The 23,444-nt window shown below is 38.4% G+C and overlaps 1 protein-coding gene across 5 annotated transcripts in view; it reads left to right on the top strand.

Annotated features, from left to right (window-relative positions):
- LOC117062373 (calmodulin-lysine N-methyltransferase) overlaps positions 1-23,444 on the top strand; it is a 128,086-nt gene that overhangs the window by 55,201 nt on the left and 49,441 nt on the right. For 3 of the 5 annotated variants that reach the window (XM_033175833.1, XM_033175831.1, XM_033175832.1), the window contains 4 exons: positions 6,879-6,939; positions 8,879-8,933; positions 9,986-10,049; positions 18,162-18,228. In XM_033175833.1, the coding sequence (XP_033031724.1) occupies positions 6,879-6,939; positions 8,879-8,933; positions 9,986-10,049; positions 18,162-18,228 (247 nt within the window). The remainder of the gene's footprint in view (positions 1-6,878; positions 6,940-8,878; positions 8,934-9,985; positions 10,050-18,161; positions 18,229-23,444) is intronic. The other 2 variants (XM_033175835.1, XM_033175834.1) reach the window with 1 other exon arrangement.

Raw genomic sequence — 23,444 nt, 5'->3', positions numbered from 1 at the left:
ACTGCACTCCATCCTGGGCAACAGAGCGAGACTCCACCTCAAAAAAAACAAAAACAAAAGTAGCCGCTTTATTGAGATATAATTCACATACCATACAATTCATCCAGTGGTATTTAGTGTATTCACAGAGTTGTGCAACTGTCACCACAATTTTAGAACATTTTTGTCACCTCCAAAAGAAACCTTATACCCATTGGCAGTCATGCTCCATTTACACCTAACCATCATTAACCTAGGCAGTTACCATGCTACACTCCATCTTTATGAATATACCTATTCTGAATATTTCATATAAATAAAAACATACAACATGCGGTCCTTTGTAATTGGTTTCTTTCACTTGGTATAGGCATACCTTGGAGATATTGAGGGTTTGGTTCCAGACCACTGCAATTAAGTGAATATCACAATAAAGTAAGTCACACAAATTCTTTGCTTTCCTCGTGCATATAAAAGTTATGTTTGCACTATACTGTAGCAATAAGTGTACAATAGCATTATGTCTAAAAAAATGCACATACCTTACTAAAAATACTTTATTGCTAAAAAATACTAATGATCATCTGAGCTTTCTGTGAGTTGTAATCTTTTTGCTGGTAGAAGTCTCGCCTTGATGATGGCTACTAACTGATCAGGGTGATGGTTGCTGAAGGTTGGGTGGCTGTGGCAATTTCTTAAAATAAGACAACAATGCAGTTTGTCACATTGGTTGACTCTTCCTTTCAGGGAAGATTTCTCTGTAGCATGCGATGCTATTTGACAGCATTTGACCCACAGTAGAACTTCTTTCAAAGTTGGAGTCAATCCTCTCAAACCCTGCCACTGCTTTATCAACTCAGTTTATGTAATATTCTAAATCCTTTGTTGTAATTTCGACAGTGTTCACAGCATCTTCACCAGGAATTGATTCCATCTCAAGAAACTACCTTCTTTACCTATGCATAAGAAAGAACACCTCATCCTTTCAGGTTTGATCATGAGATTGCAGCAATTCAGTCATGTCTTCAGGCTCCATTTCTTATTCTAGTTCTCTTGCTCTTTCCACCTCTCAAAATCATCCATGAATGCTAAAATCAACTTCTTCCAACTCCTGTTAACACTGATATTTTGACCTCCTCCCATGACTCACAAATGTTCTTAATGGCATCTAGAATAGTGAGTCCTTTCCAGAAGGTTTTCAATGGACTTTGCTTGGATGCATCAGAAGAATCACTGTAGTTGGCAGCTATATCCTTATGAAATGTATTTCTGAAATAATAAGATTTGAAAGTCAAAACTACTCCTTGATCCAGGGACTACAGAATGGATGCTGTGTTAGCAGGCATGGAAACAACATTAATCTCCTTGTATATCTCCATCAGAGCCCTTTGGTGACCAGGTGCATTGTCAATGAGCAGTATATAATATTTTGAAGGAAATTGCTTTTTTCTGTATAGTAGGTCTTAGCAGTGAGCTTAGAATGTTCAGTAAACCATGCTATAAACAGATGTACTATCATCCAGGCTTTATTGTTCTATTTATAGAGCACAAGCAGAGTAGATTTAGCATAATTCCTTTTCTCTCTTTTTTTTTTTTTTTTTTAAGAGACAGGGTCTCACTATGTTGTCCAGGGTGGAGTGCAGTGACTATTCACATATTCAATCATAGCCCACTACAGCCTCAAACTCCTGGGCTTACTCAAGCAATCCTCCTTCCTCACCCTCCTGAGTAGCCCAATAGGCACCTGCCACTGAGCCTGGTTAGATTTAGCATAATTCTTAAGGGTGCTATGATTTTCAGAATGGTGAATGAGCATTGGCATCAACTTAGTCACCAGCCACACTAGCCCCTAACAAGAGAGTCAGCCTGTCCTTTGGATCTTTGAAGCCAGGCAGTGAATTCTCTCTAGCTACCAAAGTCCTAGATGGCATCTTCTTCCAATGGAAGGCTTCCATTGTTTGTCTGCATTGAAAATCTGTTGTTTAGTGTAGTCACCTTCATCAGTGATCTTAGCTACATCTTCTGCATAACTTACTACAGTTTCTACATCAGCACTTACTGCTTTGCCCTGCACTTTTATTTTACAGAAATGGCTTCTTTAAACATTTTGAACCAACCTCCACTACCTTCAAACTTTTCTTCTGCAGATTCCTCACCTTCAGCCTTCATAGAATTGAAGAATTAGGGCCTTGCTCTGGATTGGGCTTTGGCTTAAGGGAATGTTGTGGCTGGTTTGATCTTCTATCCAGACCACTTAAACTTTCTCCATATCAGCAATAAGGCTGTTTCATGTTCTTATCATTCATGTGTTCACTGGAGTAACACTTTTAACTTCCTTCAAGAACTTTTCTTTTACATTCACAACTTGTCTGTTTAGTGCAAGAGGCCTAGCTTTCAGCCTATCTCAGCTTTTAACATGCCTTCTCCATTAAGTGGAATCATTTCTAGCTTTTGATTTAAAGTGAGAGACATGCAACTATTATTTTCACTTGAACACTTAGAGACTATTGTAGGTTTATTAATTAGCCTAATAATAGGGAGGCCTGGGAAGAGGGAGAGAGATAGGGGAATGCCAACTGGTGGAGCAGTCAGAACACACACAAGATTTATTGATTAAGTTTGCTAGCTGTCTTATATGGATGCAATTCATGCTGCCCCAAAGTAATTACTATAGTAACATCAAAGGTCATTGATCACAGATCACCATAACAGATATAATAATAATGAAAAATTTTGAGATATTGTGAGAATGACTGAAATCTGTCACAGAGACACTAATTGAGCACATGCTGTTGGCAAAATGGCACCAAAGGACTTGCTCAGTGCAGGGTTGCCACAAACCTTCAATTTGTAAAACTGTAGATATGCGTCATCAACAAAGCAGAATAAAGAAAGCTGCAATAGGCCGGGCGCGGTGGCTCAAGCCTGTAATCCCAGCACTTTGGGAGGCCGAGACGGGCGGATCACGAGGTCAGGAGATAGAGACAATCCTGGCTAACATGGTGAAACCCCGTCTCTACTAAAAATACAAAAAAAACTAGCCGGGCGAGGTGACGGCGCCTGTAGTCCCAGCTACTGGGGAGGCTGAGGCAGGAGAATGGCGTGAACCCGGGAGGCGGAGCTTGCAGTGAGCTGAGATCCGGCCACAGCACTCCAGCCTGGGTGACAGAGCCAGACTCCGTCTCAAAAAAAAAAAAAAGCTGCAATAAAATGGGGTATTGCCTGTATGATGTTTTCAAGTTCCATTTATGTTGTAGCATGTATCAGTTCTTCTTGTATTGTCAAATAATAATCCATTGTATGGACGTACCACATTCGATTTATCCGTTCATCAGTTGATGGACTTGTTTCCACTTTTGGGCTATTAAGAACAATGCAGCTATGAGCATTCGTGTACAAGTTTTTGTTGGACACATTTTGATTTTTCTTGCGTAGCAGTGGAATTGCTGGGTCATATTATAATCTACATTTAACCTTTTAAGGAACTGCTAGACAATTTTCCAAAGTGGCTACATAATTTTACATTCCCACAAGCAGCACATGAGGGTTCCAATTTCTCCACATCCTCACCAACCCAACATTCGTTATAATCTGACTATTAGATTGTAGCCATCCTAGTGGGTGTGAAGTGGTATCTCATTTAGGTTTTGATTTTCACTGAGATAACTTTTAAAAACTTAGATTAGCAAAAATTAGTATGTTGAAAAAAACCCTATCTGGGCAAGACTTTGAGGAAACAAGCACTCTGACTAGGAGTGTAACTTGGTACCCATTTTATGGAGGTCAGTTTGATATATTAAAATGTGAAATATATGTAACCTCTGACCAGATATCCCATTTCCTAGTATTTGACCTAAGGAGAAAACCGTATGCTGGGAAAACACGTATTGTCATATTGTTCTACTGTTGATGTTAATGGCAAAAACCACAATTACTTTTGCACCAACACAATAATCTCATTATATCAACAACTTTGAAACTAACTTAAATGTCTATCTAGAGAAAACTGGTTAAATGAATTATGATGCACACATAGAATATCTAAGCAATCATTATAAATAATGATGCAAGTAAAGTATATTTTATTTTCATGTAAAGCTATCTACCACATATTGAATGAGGGAAAATCAGGTTATTGAATATCTTCATGAAAAGATCCCATTGGTGTAAAATACCTGTTTGTCTAGAAAGATCTTTTGAGATGATGTCCAAAATTTTAACAGTGATTATATCCTAGTGGTCAAATTTTACATGATTTTTTTTTACTTTGTTCTTTGTATTTAATTTTGTTAAAAATCAGCCTCTATAATTTTTTGAGACAATTATAAAACTATTACAAAAGACTGCATTTTAGAAGTCACATTTTTGTACTTAAGGCTTAAATTTTAGTTAGATACTCTTTCCCTATCACTTTTAAACCTCACGCTAAAGGCATAAAGAAATTCACTATAGTAGTGATTATATTCACTTGGTGTAGAGCATTGTCTTATGCTCTTCCTTCAGAAACTTTTATTTATACTTTGGTCTTTATAGAGTTATATTTATGTAGAGATATGACAGGTATTAGGATTTGGGGTTCCAAGAATAGGAACAGGTCAAAATGGTTTTCCATCTTTCTGGTTATTGGGATAATCATTTTGGATTCACATATTCTCTCTTCCACTCTTCCATCCCTCTTTGCTGGAGAATAACATTAACAACAGCTCTCGAAATTTTTCTTTGAGCTTATTATGTGTTAGGAACCATTCTAAACATAGGCATGTATTTTACTCATCTAACTCTCAGGCCAATCCTGTGAGGTTGACAATACTGCAGTGATATTTTACAAACGAGGAGCGTGAGGGATAGAGAGGTTAAGTAACCTGTCCAAGGTCACTCCACAAGGGAATGGCAGAGCTGGCACTGGAGCCCAATAAGTCTGGTTCCAAAATATCTGTGATCTAAACTGCCACACTCCACTGCCTCTCTGACTTTGCTCCTAAATATGACTCCAAACACTTCTTGGGGGTTTTCCTTGTTTCTCCCCCAAGCTGTCATTCCTACCAGAAATGCCAGAGAGGCTGAGGTAGTGTGTACACCTGACTGGGCTTTCCTGCAACAAATGCTCTATGGAGACACCTCTTTGCTGTTTATATATTTACCCACTGAATTTCTTTTTTTTTTTTTTGAGACGGAGTCTCGCTCTGTCACCCAGGCTGGAGTGCAGTGGCCGGATCTCAGCTCACTGCAAGCTCCGCCTCCCGGGTTCACGCCATTCTCCTGCCTCAACCTCCCGAGTAGCTGGGACTACAGGCGCCCGCCACCTCGCCCGGCTAGTTTTTTGTATTTTTTAGTAGAGACGGGGTGTCACCATGTTAGCCAGGATGGTCTCTATCTCCTGACCTCGTGATCCGCCCGTCTCGGCCTCCCAAAGTGCTGGGATTACAGGCTTGAGCCACCGCGCCTGGCCATACCCCCTGAATTTCTTAGGAGTGTACTTAACATTTCTTTGACATCCTCTTCTCTGAAATGTTTGGATTTCTTACTCCTCAAAGTTGGAGGATCATCTAGGGGGAAAGAATTAGGCCTTTTTTTTGATATTTCAATCTTGCACTAAGACCCATCAGCAGAGTGCTTGGTGCTGAGTCAGAGAACATTTGCTACCTGTTCCCAGGACTGCGTGGTGCTCTCAGCCTCAGGAAGTGCAAGATGCCTGGCGCTCTGCCTGATCTTTGGGTCTGATTAATTGGGGGAAAACATAATTTTTATAAGGTTACAATTTATTCTAAGTATAAGGGTAATATATGCTCATTGTAAAATTTTGGAAGATACAAAAAAGCATAAAGAAAAAAATTAAAAACACTTATAATCCTACCATCCTGTGATAACAACTAGAAACTATAATTTCCAAGCACGTTTGTCTTCTCTTTAAGCAATTCATATCCATTCATGAAGACTAAGTATTGGAAATCAGTGATTTATGGATGCTAATTTTAGAAAATGTCCATCCATGCAATTTAGCAGGTAGAATTATTGTTAAATTTAAAGATGTACCAAAGTTGGTGAAATTAAAATTTCTTAATCTTATACTCCAGTTTGATTTTATTTAACTGAAGAAAGACATAATTGTGGCCAGGCGTGGTAGCTCACACCTGTAATCCCAGCACTTTGGGAGGCCAAAGTGGACAGAGCATGAGGTCAGGAGTTCAAGACGAGCCTGACCAACATGGGGAAACCCAGTCTCTACTGAAAATACAAAAATTAGCAGGGCCTGGTGGCGTGCACCCGTAATCTCAGCTACTCAGGAGGCTGAGGAAGGAGAATTGCTGGAATCCAGGAGGCGGAGGTTACAGTGAGCCGAGATCTTGCCATTGCACTCCAGCCTGATGATAGAGCAAGACTCTGTCTCAAAAAAAAAAAAAAAAAAAAAAAAGACAGAATTGTGCATGTTTAAAAATATTAGCATGGAATCAAACAAAGAAATATAGTGACTTCAGTGGTTTTATTTGCTCCTGTGTGTGATCGTCCCATTTATTTTTGCCTAATATGGGCTGCATATATAAGTAAGTTTTCAACTGATACTAATTAATTTTATGTGCACAAGATGAAGATCTATTTGAAGTACCATCAAAATTTAACTTTTGATATTTGTGATTTTGGTTGTTACTGTTTTGGCTGTCTTGTGATCAAAATTTAGTGTAATTTATTTAGGATATTTTTCTATTATCCTAGGGGAAAGAGTTATAAATCTCACCACTATAAAAATAACAATAATAAAAGACACTCATGACATTATTGTAAGTAATAACTATGTTGTTTGATTCAAGTTGAAATAGCTTGTACTGAACATTATTTTTAAAAGCCATTTCTTAAAAGAATAACTTCTATAATCAAAAGGTTTATCCTCTTGTGTTTTCTAGGTATCTGGCCATCTGAAGAGGTGTTGGCTTACTACTGCCTCAAGCACAATAATATATTCAGGTACAGAGCTGCACTTGATATTTTTTAGCCCATCACAGATATTGAATCAACATATTAAAAATTGCCATGATTACATTCTTCAAATTAAATTGTTAGAAAAAAATAAGCAAAAGAAAAAAGGAAAACAGAAAGGAAGAAAAGGAAAACAGAAAGAAAGGGGGAAAAGTTCACAGTGAACACATGTTGCTTCTCAAATGAAATCTGAATCGCCTTGGGTACTAATATTGCACAGCAAGATTTTTGCTATGTGTCAAAGGCTTTTGATTTCCACTCAAGGCATTTTATTTCACTTTGATTTGGGGGAAACAAAAGTGAAGCTCCAATCAATCCTTACTGATTGTGAAGGTCAAAAAAAAAAAAAAAAAACCAACAAAGACATTCTTTAAACTTCTGCCAGGGAAGTCACTACAGAATGTCTGATAAATAAATACCTCACAGCTATTATTTAAAGATGCCATCCCACCCCTGGTTTTAAAAGTATTTTTATATATCTAACAATATGTATTTGTGAACTATAAATTAGCATTATGGATTCATGCTACAGAAATAAGTGTTCTCAACTGTTAGTGTGTGCATTACAGACCAAACCCATGGATAGAATTCAGGAAAAAAAAAAAATCATTTGAAAATTCTGAAGATGTTTGGTAGACCCAGAAAATATAGGTTTTTCATTTTAATTATCATTTTATAGAAGTCATTCAATATATACTTCCTGAATAGCCCATTATGATTCCAGATAAGCCACTAGTGATCATAGCGGGTGTTTTAACAGTATGTACTGACAAGATTGGGTCAGTAATATGTATTTTTTTAAGCTCTATGGGTCCATATTTACCAACCAGTCTATAATTGCTTTGAACAACCAAACACTCATTAAGTGTGTTCTGAAATATTAATGTCCTTGCTTGGCTCCTTCTCCTCCCTTTCCCCCTCCTCCCACCTCTCCCTCCCTTTTAATTTTGCTTTTTTTCTCCTCTTGAGGTAATAAACTTCCCAAACTGGGAAGAGGAAACAATCCTAAGAGTCTAAGCATATAAATAAGAACAGGGCAATTTTGAATGTGGGGCCCTGGAAGTCTGGCATTTGCTCATCTCGCTGTGCTTAAGCTTGACTGGAGCTCCAATCAGCGAGCAGTGGGCCAGGGTGAGAATGTCACACGTTGAGGGTTGATATTTAGGCACAAAGGGGAAGGTAAGTGCAGAGTGCCCCCCTAGACTGTCAGCTTTAACTCTGAGCCGCTCTACTTTTGAGCTGTGAAGTCAGAGCCCAGTCATTACTTTAGCGTGGGTTTGCTGGCTTAACCATATTATGTCCCTGCATTGTTTATTCACTGTGTTGTGTTGGGGTCAATTGTAATTTAAGTGTTAATTGCTAAATGCTCTTTGTGTAATTGTTCTTTATGGAGACTGTTCAGCTTTCCAAAATGTTTCAGTTTGTTTTAGAATTTTTTTTTAAATTCAGGAGTGCATCTATTTATTTTGTGTGTGTTGTGTGTACGTGTCTATAATATAGGTATACACACACTCATATATATTCTTCATTTACTTGTCTAACTGTTTTTGAAGGAATGAATGTGGATTAACAGTGTTATCCTTTCCTAACAATTATCTTTCGCTACTCTAGCTAGTTTAGTTCTAAAAGACAGCGCCATTGACAAGGGAAAAAAAGGGAACCTTCTCAGATTTTTCAGCTCAGCGGTGGTAATGTTGCAGTGAACACTAATGAGGGAACCCCCACTGATTTGCCTGCTTTGTGACTTTTCTATTTCATAATTATTTTTAAAACGCAAAACGACATGAGGTAGCCTAGTCATGTCTCTACAACTTCCTGGTAGCGCCGTTCTTACTGCAGATGGCAATTTGTTCTTGTAACATATATCTCTCTCTGACCATTTTCATCTAATTTGTATGGGTTCTACCATTTCTTTTCTCTCTTTCAGGGCCCTTGCTGTGTGTGAGCTAGGGGGTGGCATGACATGCTTGGCTGGGCTCATGGTAGGTCTTTTCTCCATTCCAATCCCATTCAGAGGGAGGAACAAAAGGAAAAATGTTCCAGGGCCTCCAACTGCTGGGTCAGAGAACCGTCAACAGCATCAGCTGCGGTCAAGCTGCCGGGTCTTGAGAGACCTTCTAGATTGACTTACTTTCGGATCATATTGATTTTATGGTTGCCTCGATGAGCAGAAACATTTTACCTCAGTGTAGTCAATATTGCTTGTTGTGACATTCCAGGCCTCGCACAGTCTTTCTTTGCCATAGCGAAAGCATTTTTTTTTTTCAGATTATAGTCCCATTTGCTAAGATACAGGAATAGCCCGGCGAATCACAGTTGGAGCACCATGATATAGCTGCTAATGTTTTGCCTGCATTATTACACCAACAAACATGATCCAGAGCGCTCAGTAATTAGATTCTTTTGAATTAGATTGGCCATTCAGGAACGTTGTTCCCCATTCTCTGGGTTCTGAGTCATGTATTCAGGAGATATTATGTAGCAGCACAGTGCATTAGACAAGTTTTTATGTCTCTACAAATAAAAGCATATTGTTACACTGATTGGCATTTGACAAACCTGTCGCTCTTATACAATGTGTCGAGGTTACAGCCCAATGTGCGAGCATGTCAAAGCTCACAAAAAAATTACCCTCACAAAGCCATCTGCCTGCAATGCAAAGTTATATGAAGGGCATCAGGCAGTCAGACAGAAGCAAGCTGAAAGGCAGAGTGACAGCCTTGTATGATGGCTCTACTAGATAAACAGAAGCCCACAAATGAAAGCCTCTCAGAATACCATCATCCGCTGTCACAATGCAATTACCGAACAGAATGATAGCAAGATAGAGGCTCCCGCAAATGGAATGATAAAAGTATTGACTGATTTGATTGAATGATTAAAATAATGCAGACATAAAATGAAAAAAGATTGAAGATTGTTACAGAGAAATAGGTGAGGAAGCATGATACTGAAGGCTTGTCACTCCTGTCTTCACTTCCACACAGACAAGCATATTTGCTCATTGTTTGCTGTGCTCCCTTTTTTTTTTCAGGTTGCTATTTCTGCAGATGTCAAAGAAGTTCTGTTAACTGATGGGAATGAAAAGGCCATCAGAAGTATCCTTATTCAGATAGAAAACGGGTTTGTTGTGCTCATTCCTTTTTCCCGGCTGAGTAACAATTGATATAAAGAAAGACAGCATGGGGTATTAAAAGAGAGCTTCCTCCCCCACATACATGATAAGTAATTAAGAAAAAGTAGAAATATATGAATTCCTTGCATACGACTCTGTGGGTTTTTTCTTTCCATGGATTTTTATAGACATCTCTCATTAAAGGGGCCTATGTTTTGTGGACCTCCCGAGGCAAGAAGAAAATTTGTTTCATAATAATTTCCAAGCACTCTTGTTCTTTTATTTCCATTGGAATTTGCCAGTGTAAAATAAATTATTTGGTATTTATTGTATTTGGATATTGCTGGCAAATATTAACTTCCAGCTTCATATTTGTTATTACATTTATGCACTTGATATTGTATGTACTGTGTAATATTGTGCCTGCTCTAATTGCTGAGGGGTTACCTATATCCCCCACTGGAAACAGCTGTCAGTTCTTCATTATTTCCTTTTATTTAGAATTTTATTTAGGATTATATATGCTATCTCTATTTTTCTGCTATGCTATTACAGTTCAAACTCCATTAGATTATGCTTTGCTAATATGTACACAGAGTTCATGAAAATTGAACTGTACTTTAAGAAAGTAAGCATAATTTGTGGCTACTCTAGCAGTTGAGCTGATTTGTTCAGGGGCAGTTAACAGCCGCTAGAAACTGAGAGGAAAAGTGGAAGATATGTTTGCTTTGGATTTTTTTTTTTTTTTTTTTGGTGTGCCTTACATTTACATTATGAGGGAGACAATCTACTTATTTGAATTTTAAGCTCCTAAACTGCCAAAGCAGTTTTGATTTCTGTGGCATCTTACATACAATCTATTTCGGATTTTCTTTTTCGACTTCTGCCATATGATTTTTTGAAAATATGCAGCAGCTTCATCAAGCTGCTCAAATAGGAGAAAGGAGGTACGAGAAGCACAGTAGCTAATATTGTTCAGTAACACTTGTATGCTCTACCGAGCCCCACCCAGCTAATTGCCTGACAGACTTAAAAAAAAATTCAGGAAGGAAAAACAGCCAATCACAATCTTGGCCTTTCACACAAGGGAAAGAGATCACAAAAGGTGCTTCCTTTTTTAAAATGCAGGATTTTAATCACGTTCTTGAGACTGTCTTAAGTTTTTCAAAATATTCCTGAAGATGAGCGGATGTTGTTTCATTCACTCTGCTTTATTCTGAGTTATTTCATGCACGTATCCATGTATCATTTCACTGTGCTCCTCCTCCTTATGTCAGGGAATACAGAGCAAGAGGAAGCTCAGGTATGCCAGCTCAGCCCCAGCGCATTTTTAGAGGGTAGGGGGAGCATGATTATTGGACAAGAGAAGATTATTTTAGCCACAGAAACTTTCAGCTTGGGCCCAGTAACCTAAGGTTTTTTTCAAGTCAGCAGGTGTCTTATTTAATAGCATCAGAAACCAATTAGAACTTTTATCAAACTATGGGAAACATCTGTAGTCAGTATGTAAATCTATTTGTTCTAAAATTATTATTGAGCTAAACTACAGAGCTTCCAAAGAAAGGAAGCAATGCTAATGTCATTAATTAACACACCTTTGCTTTAAACAACAAAGATGCCATGCCAGCTTTTGAAATCAGAGAGGAAATCTCAGATTCTGTATTCATTCTGCCGGCCTTTCAAAGAAATGACTGGTACAGCCCCCTCCCAAGAAAATGGATTTTGAACATTTGGTCCTCAGAAGCTCAGCCCTGAGAGTGCTTTATTGTGCTGGGTTTTACAATGGGTTTAATATAGCGGGGTGCCAAAGGGCAGGAGGGGAAGAACTTTACAAAGTAGATAAAGTAGGTCTTTTCAGGATGCAGACCAAAATCGGTAGTGTGTTTTATTTCATCTCTTAGGACTTTCCTGATGGAGTTCAGTTTTTTTTTTTTTTTTTGAGACGGAGTCTCGCTCTGTCGCCCAGGCTGGAGTGCAGTGGCCGGATCTCAGCTCACTGCAAGCTCCGCCTCCTGGGTTTACGCCATTCTCTCGCCTCAGCCTCCCGAGTAGCTAGGATTACAGGCGCCCGCCATCTCGCCCGGCTAATTTTTTGTATTTTTTTAGTAGAGACGGGGTTTCACCGTGTTAGCCAGGATGGTCTCGATCTCCTGACCTCGTGATCCGCCCATCTCGGCCTCCCAAAGGAGTTCAGTTTTTACCATGCAGTTGTTAGAACATAGAACACTATGTTTGTGTGCCTTTTTCTGTTGTAACTAGATCTAATTTTTTTTTAATTAAGAGAAAAAGCATGCATAAAGCCTTAAAATTGGCAATGTGTTTTTCCTGCTTTTAATACTAATGCTATTCTTGATTTGCTAACAGAGCTTACAATTGGTATTCGTTGTCATCTATTTCACTGACTGAGGTTAATATGAATGATTTTTTTTTTCTATTTCCGTGCCCACTTTCTGTAAGAATAACTAATTCACTGAATCACATACTATTGATGCATATAGATTGAAACAAACTTATTTAAAAATTACTGTTTATATCTTTCCTTTAAAATTTTAGGAAGCCTAAATTATATAGCAGTTGTAGGATATTATTCAAAAATTACTTTCTAAAAAGTAAAAGTGGATGTCAACAAAAAAAGGGGGAGAAACATTGCCAGAAGCCAGAAAATCTCTTAGTAAAGCTGCTAATTATTCTTAATGGGCAAGATGAGCACATTAAGAAACAAATGAATACATCAGTGAAATGTAATTGAAAATTGACCTGGCAATGGCATATCACATCTGAGTATTGGCCTGTATATTATTCTTATCATTTTAAAAATTGTTTTTGTTGTTCTTGGCTTCTGTATTTAATGAATCCAAATGAATATTCTTAGTCTTTTAAGCTTCTAAGATTCTGATTTTTACCTCTTAAAAATAGCATTTCGTGATATTTCCTTTTAATTTCATATTATTTCTATTTGTTTTAGTATGTGAGGCAATGAATGGATTGGTTCTGAATCTTTATATCACAGAAGCATGTCAACCAGTTTTGAGGTTATTTATTATTTCCCTAAAATGTATCAAATGGATTGCCTATGTCTTCTTGAGTTTTCCATCTTGATTCTGAAAAGCTAGATGTTGATCTGAGATTTATGAAACGGAGATGTCTGGAAAGATATTAAGACGAGGTAAAACTGAATTTTTTAAGTCACAAATATTTTCTTAGATTCATGGGTAGTTTTCCCTAAGGTCTTCTTGGTCTCTTTAAACTGCATTGCTGGGTCTATGAACCCAAAGCTCCCACACCTGAGAGCTGCTCTTCCCTACAGATGCCATTTTATCTGTACCCCAAGAGAACAAAGGATAAATTAGAAACGGGATCATTTCGTTTGTCCAGTTATGAAATTTATTCCAAAACAGTGTGAAACGTGTTCCTTTTCTTTTCTTTCTTTCTTTCTTTTTTTTTTTTTTTTTTGGTAATGCCCCCTTAGTGTCAAGAAAGAAATCTTCAACAGCCCACATAAAATAATTACTCCATAAGGTTTGTAGCTTGTGATGACAATGACCTAGGAATAGGAGAGACACATGGTATACTGAGCTATTATTGATACTAAGCCTCTGCTAAATTTTGATGAATAAAAGTAGAACTCCTGAAGGTGAGCAGCCCTCTCTGGCTACAATCACTAATGTGCCCAGCACAGGCGCCCTGCCTTAATAAACATCTAGCAGTTCTATGCAGAAGATTCCAATGTTTGGTGACCCATTTCTTGGTAAGCATCTTATCCCCATAGTATGCACAGTGTGGGTCACAGATCTTGAACTTAGGATTCTCCAAAAATGGGTAAATCTCCTGTGCTTTTTAAAGGAGACACCCCTGGTTTAACATTATTTTTATTTAATAGAATCCCTGACTTGAGTAACTAATGAGTGAAGCTTCGTGTGGACTGTGCAGCCTGTACTATAGATGGTTGACAACGTGGAAATCCCGGGCCATCTTCCTGTGTCCAGGCTTCTTCTTCCAATGCCGGCTGTACGTCCATCTACTGATGAGTCATAAGTAAACTCTATGTGCCTCACATTGGGTAGCAACTCAACAAATATCTATTTTTGGAATTAAATTAAAATTAATTCAACCAATATTAATGGCATGTCATTACAGGTGCTAAAGATACAATAGTGAACAAGATAGGTCTAGTACCTATCCTTGTGGGACACAGATTTTGCCTTGGCTAGAATACATTTATACACATGAAGGGCAGAAGTCCTTTGATAACTTTGGTTATTTAAATTCTACAGTATAAATGTTTACATAATTAATTCTAACTTGTTTTTTTTTCTTTTTTCTCCTTTTTGCGGAGAATGGGGTCTCAGGCAGTCTTGAACTTCTGGGCTCAAGCTATCCTCCTGCCTCCACCTCCCTAAGTGTTGGGATTACAGGTGTGAGCCACTGTGCCCAGTTCAGGTAATTAATTCTAAGCAGCAGGGAAAGAAAATAAAGTGTAACTGCCAAACCTCATATTAGTTACTTTACCAGCCTCTTCATCCTACCAAAGGTTTTGCCTGAATTATACACTAAGGTAATGAATTGACATGAATTGGGCACCTACTATGTGCCAGGCCCATCATATGTGATACTCCATTAAGCCTAACAAATAGGTATAATTATTTCTGTTTTAGAGATGGAGTTCAGAGAGATTAATTTACCCAAGGACACACAGCCACCAAGTATCAGATCCAGCACTAGAAGCCAGGTTCATTTGACTTCAAAGCTTATGTTTTTTCCACTTAAACCATTCTGGGTCACCAAAAGCTAAAATGATTTGGTGAACCTCATCTTGCATTTTCTTACCATGCTCTGGAAATAAAGGCCTCTCATCCACAAACATAACAATTGGCATTGCTAACAGAGTTTATAGTACTCTATGGCATCTTCTTCAATTCATGTGAGTAATAAGCACATGTAAGAATATTTTGCAGCCTTAAATTAGCAAATATTGCCACGTTAAGCATTAAAAAGAAAAACCTTGAGAGATCAAAATGAATAGGGTTTATATTATAATCTCATAGTTTCCTACCCTCATTTTTGGTATTTTGGTATTCCAACGAAAATAAAGATAACATAAACCAAGAAAGTGGTGCTTTGTGAATCACAGTGTTATTATTTTTAAAATATTTTCTTGCTTAAAGAACATGACAACTCTCAACATGTAGCTATAACTACTGGTAAATAATTGCTAATTGCAGGAGGAGGCTGATATTTTTAACAATATGATACATACATATAACATGTATATAATTTGTTTAAATTACTATTATATAAAACTATTTTTTTAAGAATAAAAATCAACTGAAACAAAATTGAAATGGAGCCCTACCTCTGAACAGGGCTTTATTTGAGAAGAAAACCTAGAGATAGAATTCTGGTTTCCTTTTAACCACAAACATATATCCTGTAGCTATGGAAGTCCAGTTGCCTAGACAAGGGGATTGGAGGCAATTACTCTGTATTCATTTAATCAGAAATCACATTGAGGCTTTCTTTGCACCCAGTCCCTCCCACTGAAGTCCTCCAGAAGGTGGGTGCGGTTCAGAGAACACGATTTGGCCCATTGTGTTGAACACTATCCTGGACATATTGACTCAATGTGATTGGATTTCCTTTATTACCCTGAGGTGACACAGAAGAATGATAAAATCTATTATTGGACACAGTGCCATCCAGAAGAACCATCAAAATCTGACCTAAAGTAAAGGGTGGGGAGCAGGAGATCTGAATTTATCTCTTAAGGTAATATTTTAAAACACTGTTGACATTTTTTCTTCTCATGCTCATTTTAATATTTAAAAAAACCTCTTAAACCACAAAACATATTTCCTGTCCAGTTCTAAAAATAAAGCTGCCTAAATACTGCTGTGGATTTTTTTTATTTAAAAAATTGCTTCTAGAATATAAATACATATGTTTGCTTCAGCCTGACCACCTGGAGTCACAGGTTTATAAATTGTATAAAAGAATATAATGTTAAGATGTTTACTAAAAATTATTAATAGGTTTTCTGAGTTATATAATTTAACTTCCCTGAGACTATTTTATAAAAAGTATTACCTCCACTAACAAAATAATATGTTTTGCTTGATAGATTAGTCATGTACTCATACGACTCTACAGGTGTACTGGGCACATTATGGCATGCGGTTGGATGCCATGGAAACTCTAAGGAGGGTGTGGCCAGAGTGTGGGGGAACTTAATCAAAAACAGTTGTCAGCTGACTCTTTACTAATTTTGTTCTTCTCAGAATAAAGATGTCAGCTGTCCTTTTCTGCAAGACATTTCATTTAGAAGACTTTCCTGAAATACTTTTTTCCTGAAATAGACAGAACTGTAGGCCGATGTGTCATTTTAGTTAATCAAAACAAGTAGGCAAATTAGTCTCTTTTATTTTTTTAATGAATGTAATTTAACGGTATTTAATTTGCATACAGGAAAGTTCACCCAGGAAAAAAAAAGTCTGCATTATAGCACTTTTGTAAACCTCAACAAAGCCCTTCATTAGGAGACCTAATTGACTTTTCCTACCCACCCCTGGGGGTAGAAAGCTATCACAGTACCTGCTTATTCACTCAGAGAAGAAATGGGTGTGCCTGGTGGTTCAAGCAGAGATTTGGGTTAAAAAGTCCTGTGGCTCTGTTTTTGCAGGGAGATCTTGGTCAATGCTTGCTTTGAGCATTCGGGAAACCTGTTTTTCTGAGCAATAGGAGAACATCGCTTGTCTGCTTGGTGTCCTCCCCATGGGCCCAATTTAGTTCAGCTTGCAGCCTTCACTGGAATTATTTTATTTCTTGACTATTTAAACCTGCCTTATTCCAAAAGAGGGATTTTGAGGCTTCTTATCGTGGCACATAGAATATACCATATAAAATGAATAGGAAAGTGAGGGCAGTTGGAAATTGGAAAGCCAGGAAAATATGATGAAGCCAGGAATAGGGGTCAGTAGAGAAAGTATATGTAACAGGGTCTCTTGTGGTTGTTAGAGTTAGGCCACACATTTGGCTCTGAGTTGCACAGGTGCTGGAGCAAAGAGAAAGAGAGGATCAACTCTAAGAGTTATAGTGCCGGGAAGTGGAAGCAACATCCCTTGATCTGCAGACCAGCTTTTGCTGGTGCTGAAACCTGACAATTTTTTCCGATGAGCCCTTGTAAATATGGCGCTGGGTGATGTAATGAACCAGCTCCTGAAAACATGTCTTCCATAAATATGGCTCTTTTGTACAAGTCCTTCCATGCCAAAGGCCACAGCGTAAGTCTGTACAGTTCTTCAGGGGACTTTTCACTGAACTGACTTTCTCCAGTAATTCATTTTCTCTCAAAGATTCTCCAAGATCTTCTCCATCTTTTTCTTCTCACGTCCTCCCAAGTCTCATTCTGCTGCTCCTCTCCACCCCTCCCTTGTAGCATTTAGGAGATTGGAAATACTTCACACTGGAAAGTCTCGGGAGACTGACATTGCCCTCCCTGCTGACAGAGAGGCTTGCCTTTGGACTCCTTGCCCTTTTAAGCAAGTAGGACATGGCACCTATGGGACAGTCATTTCCCATCAGCACTCATAACTCTGGGGCTTGCCATGATGATCCATCTCAGGTGATAAAATGCAGCCCAGGGAAGCGAAAGAGCTTGCCTGTGGCAAGTCAGCATCCTGCTTCCCACCCCACATGCAGCTCTTCTCCTTTCACGGTACTCATCCCATGCATGATAAAAACAGCGGCCAGGCGCAGTGGCTCACGCTTGCAATCTCAGTATTTTGGGAAGCTGAGACAGGTGGATTACCTGAGGTCAGGAGTTTGAGACCAGCCTGGCCAACATGGTGAAGCCCCGTCTCTCTAAAAATAGAAAAAGTAGCTGGGTGTGGTGGCTCATGCCTGTAATTCCAGCTACTAGGGAGGCTGAAGTGGGAGGATCACTTGAACCCAGGAAGTAGAGGGTGCAGTGAGCCAAGATCACGCCACTACACTCCAGCCTGGGCAACAGAGCGAGATAACAGTTTCTGGACTTTTTTTTTTTTTTTTTTTCCGGTCAGTTCACAATCACTGCAGACATTTTCTTAACTGTGTCCTGTAGATGTGCAAGACATCATCACAAGGAATCAGAAGGCTGGTGTTTTTAAGACCCAGAAAATATCAAGCTGGTAAGATACCTTTCTGCATTAAAAAAACTCTCATTGAAATTGTTTTTCTTGATACTATGGATGATTATTAAAAAATAATAACAGCTAACATTTATTGAGCACTTACTGTGTGTCAGGCACTGTTTTAAGCACTTTACAAGTAATATCTCATTTAATGCTCGCTGGAATACTATGAGGCAGACAAACACTCTCATTATCTCCAATTAAGAGATGAGAAAACAAGATAAGTATATTAAACACTGGGTAGGGGATGATTTATGATTAGACAGGATGAGGTTGGGAGAAGCCAGGCCCGGGAACTCCTTAAATGGCTCTCTTCCAGTGAGTCTCAGCCTAGGAGCAGTTTTGTCCCCAAGGGGACTTTTGGTATTCCCTGGAGACTTTTTTTTTTTGTTGTCATGACTTGGTAGGAGAGCGGGGAGTGTTGCTACTGGCATCTAGTGGTAGAGACCAGGGATTCCACTGAACATCCTATGTTGCATAGGACGCCCCCATACAACAAAGAAACATCTGGCCCAGAATGTCCATAGTGCCAACACTGAGAAACCCTGCTCTGTTCCATGATTTTAAAATAGTCTAGGTGTCCATTCCCTTTTACGTTCTGTTAATTCTTATACAAACTAGGGGGAATGCTTGCTCTTAACCAAAGCAATGGTGTGTACTGTGATGCTACATTTTATTTTTGCCCTGTTGGTCATGGATCTAGAGAAGTGAGTAATCATTTCATAGTTTTCACATGAAATATCTGTATTTGTGTACTTTTTTCTCATTCATTTAACCGCAGACTTTATTAGAATAACTCCATGTTAAATTAATTGTTTTCTTTATTACTGTGAAGCTTGTCATCCTTTGGTAGTTTGAATTTTCCCTATTGTGAAGACACTTTCCCACCCCAACTTCCCAGTTTGATTTTTTTTATTGGTTATATAAACTATTCATTAACAGACAAGGCCTACAGACTTTTTTCTCTTGGACACACCCACGGTACAGCCCTGGCGGCCAGTGGTCTAGATGTGCTGGCCTCGGACACGAAAATAGCTACAATGCTTAAAAACCAAAGTGACGACACATATTGGTGTGAGGCTATGGAATAGCAATAATTTTTTTCTCTTATATTAATTGGTGAATGTAATGAAGTGTCCATATATGTATTTTAAAATCCTGCTTAGAATGTTGGGAGTAGGCTGGTGGCACAGGGGACAGCATATTCTGTGTTTCTCATATAAATGAACAAACCACTTCTGTTTCCCAGAAAACCTGGGGTAGGTTGAGAGAAAGAGAACGGGTCTGCCATTACCTGTGGGGTCCCCGTTGTTAGGACAGCCTTTCCTTCACAGTGCAGACGGCCTTATCCTTCTGGAGAGGACTTCATTTTTGGACATGATTTTCAACCTGGTCTTTTAGTTATCAATCAAAAGTGCATTTTCTGTGTTGTCCTCATTTACATTTATTTAATGTTTAAGGTCATTTGTGACCATTTGAGTGTATTTCAGCATATGGAATCAGGGAATAATAGATTTCAGCTTCATGCTGTGAAGAGAGATTGTGTTTTTACAAGACATAATGTTGTTTACTGGGTGTTAATAATCACTAATTAATAAACATATCTAGACTTCTAAAATGTTGCATTTTGAGGAATAAAAATGTCAAGTGTTAAAGTTATGGAGTGCAATAGTATTTTCTGTCATCTCTTCATAAAATAATTAAGTTACATAAAGAAGCAAAATGTCGTTGTTCAACAAAGGACATATCCCAAATGCTTAATACATGGCCTTTGTTTCTATTTTTCTGTTCTCAAAACTGCTATTTGTAGATATATTGTTCTGATATGTACCTGGACATATAGACTATATGACAATAATAGTCATATAGAAACTTCCAAGATGAGGGTGGGGTTTTTTTCCCCATCTTTATCTCATACTAGTTGTGGTCAGTTTCTTTTCTTTTGACCCCTGCAAGCATTTTGTTCAAAGTCTACCAAAGCACTTTCTAGAGAACAGATAGATTGAGTTAGTCCTTGAAATGCCTTGATCTTATATTAAGGAGCAACTTGATCAGTTAACTGTCAAGAAACTAAGAGAAATGGCCAGCCACTGATGTAATAGTCAGTATTCTCCCTCCATCCACTGCCTTCCCACCCATAACCAGTACAACGTGATGAAAGTATTCGTTCCATGAGAGAAGAAATAAAAGGAAGCCATTCACAAAAGCGCTAAGATAGAGTTCAATACTCTTTTTTAGTGCCTCAATGCATATGCAGAATTTCTCCTCCAAATTGGAGGTATGGAATAACAGTAGCGACAGATAACTAAGAGGTATTTACGATAGCGATAAAGCCCACACGTGAGCCAAATATTTCTGCTATTAAAAAGCACTCCAAAGCTTGACATGAAGTTTGTAACAGCTGAATGTCTCTTATGACTTCATTTGCAAAGATGTATAAGCTGAAAGGAAAGTCGTGATATGAGAACTATGAGCCTAAGAAATGGTATATAAAAAAAAAAAAAAAAAAAAAGCTGCCCAGAAATTTGACTGGCATCCAAGCTCCTGTTCCCACTACTCGGATGATGTTCTCCATAACTAACAGCATTTCTCCTACTACTGACCTCTTCCTACCTCTTACACAGGGGCAGACCCAGGTTGTGTGGGGCCTGAAACTTATTTTGAGGGCCCACTTAAGAAGAATGAATTCTATTATATCTTACTTTGATACATTTTACAGAAATATATGACCATGTGAACACATTACTAGGGCTTCTCCAAGGGCCTTGGAAGGGGCCTTGCAAGAGGCCCTGGCGCTGAACCTTCATTAGCTTCACCGTCAATCCACCTCTGCTCTCATAAGCACCACCATCCTTGCCTAGAGTAACTCTTCTCTTAGCTACCAAACTTTCCTGCTCCCTCTATCTATTTTAATCATAGTCTGATGGTAGCTAAATGTGAAAGATGTGTTGGTGAAAGTCTGGAAGCCTTAGCCCTGGCTGAATCTAAGATCCACTTATATGAAGCATTATATTCATTACTTTTCAGCTTAATACAGTTATTTGGTTTATTTGTTGTCCATCCATGCAGCCATCCATTCACTTAACAAATATGCCCAAAGTACTCTGCTTTTGAGAATATAAATATGCAGTTATCAAAAATAATTCTTGAACAAAGGAAACCATGCTACTAAATATAGCTAGAGATTGGTGAAAGAGCACGGATATTTACAGTATCTCAATTGTTGGGTTTATCTAAAGCCGTCTTCAAAATTGTGACTGTTTAACAAAGAACCATTTGGAGCTTTTGACGTCTACGTATTTCTAGTTCTTCCAGAATTAGTGAATAGCGTCATTCTCTGGTTAATATTAGTTGAGAGTTACTAAAAAGTATATTAAATTTACCCTGCTGTGATGATGAAAGTAAGTTTCACTTAAGAGTGTATGTATCAGGCTGAGACGGGTGGATCACGAGGTCAGGAGATCGAGACCATCCTGGCTAACACGGTGAAACCCCGTCTCTACTGAAAATACAAAAAAAAAACTAGCCGGGCGAGGTGGCGGGCGCCTGTAGTCCCAGCTACTCCGGAGGCTGAGGCAGGAGAATGGCGTGAACCCGGGAGGCGGAGCTTGCAGTGAGCTGAGATCCGGCCACTGCACTCCAGCCCGGGTGACAGAGCAAGACTCCGTCTCAAAAAAAAAAAAAAAAAAAAAAAAAAGAGTGTATGTATCTTTGTGTGAAAGTTGCTAGTGAATTCAGGTTTATGACCTTTATTATTCTTTGATAAACCGTGAATTTTAGTAAACTATGGAACTTATGTTAAGACTTTTTTTATAACCCAAACTTTACCTTTATGTAGGCCCTCAAGATTGGTTTTTGGTCGCATTGCCCTATTGCTTTTTAAAGATTTATACCTCCTCTGAGACTCAGTTTCCTTTAGAGGTTAAAATGGGGATGTGGAAAATGATTTTTGAAAGGTATGTTCCAACCAAGTGGAATCCAGTGGCTGATTTTCCTGGGCCTTCTGCAGTCTGCCCTTGTATCCACATCTCATCTAGCTGCCGCCTCCTCTTTTGGTCACCCAGGCCTCCTCGCTTGCCTCTGACAGATATGATCTCTCCATCTCTCGTCTTTGCCATTCTTGTTTCCCTCCTCTTCTCCATCTAAATCCTTCCTTCTAGGATGGCTCCACTACCATTTTCCCCCTGCCTTCTCAGACTATCTCAGCCTACCCTAATCTTTTTAATTTCTGCTGCCCTTAGAACATTGAACACAGTTGATTATGGCATAGTCTCTTATTGTTCAAAACATATTGGCTTTGTTTCCATATTCACTGGTTTATCAACTTGTTGACAAATATTTTGATCACCTTCTGTTTGCCAAGTCCCATTATAGATGCTAGAGATGGAGTGGTAAACAAGATGGAAAAGGCCATGCCTTCTTGGAGTTTATGTCCTAGGAAGGGAAACAGATCGTTTTCTTGAAGGCAAGAATTCTGCTTAGTATGTTTTTGTACTCTCTGAAGCAATTAGTACACTTCATCCTTGTATATGAAAGCTTTTAAAATTGGTATTTAGAGAACATTTTGAAAGACATGAATCCATAAGGCTTATGGAACCAAACCATTTTTAGTAGAGGAAAGTCAAGCTCTAGAGAATCAGACATCCGTTTCTACATCAGATAGCTGACTTTCATTTCAGTGTTGGCCTCTTCTCAGGCATGCACATATAGTGTCTGTAGACAAACTGACAGTGTGAGTAGGCATTTATCTGTTCTTTGTCAGGTTGAAGAGGAAGGTTAGTAGAAGGTAACTGAGATAAGGAAGCTGAGGGCTCTCTTTAAGAAACTTTCTGATAAAATATACCTGTTAGTGAATTTTGCTAGAATTATAGTAACAGAATCCTGAAGACCGCTGAGAATTCTAGAGATGCCACACTCCTGTTTCCTTCTGTTGCTATCTTGGCTATGACAAAATGAAATTATCATGTGTACTTTCTGTTACTAACATAACACTGTTGATTTGCTTAACAAGTTTATAGACGGGCTCATATCCCTACTATTTAGTGTTTTGCACTGAAGACACCAACTCCCATAAGATTAGCCAGTTTCAGCTATTTTGATAGAGTTATCCTTTTTGTATTAAAATGAGCCAGATTTTAAAATAGGAGGATGCTGTATTTTTAGGGACCCTCTTAAACTACAGTCAATTAAAAATTAAGGCCTTTTATTTTAGA

Source organism: Trachypithecus francoisi, unplaced genomic scaffold, assembly GCF_009764315.1.
Source record: "Trachypithecus francoisi isolate TF-2019V2 unplaced genomic scaffold, Tfra_2.0 Lachesis_group17, whole genome shotgun sequence".
Lineage (NCBI taxonomy): Eukaryota > Metazoa > Chordata > Mammalia > Primates > Cercopithecidae > Trachypithecus > Trachypithecus francoisi.
Note: the sequence above shows the minus strand (reverse complement) of the source record. Positions and strands in the feature narration are given on the sequence as shown.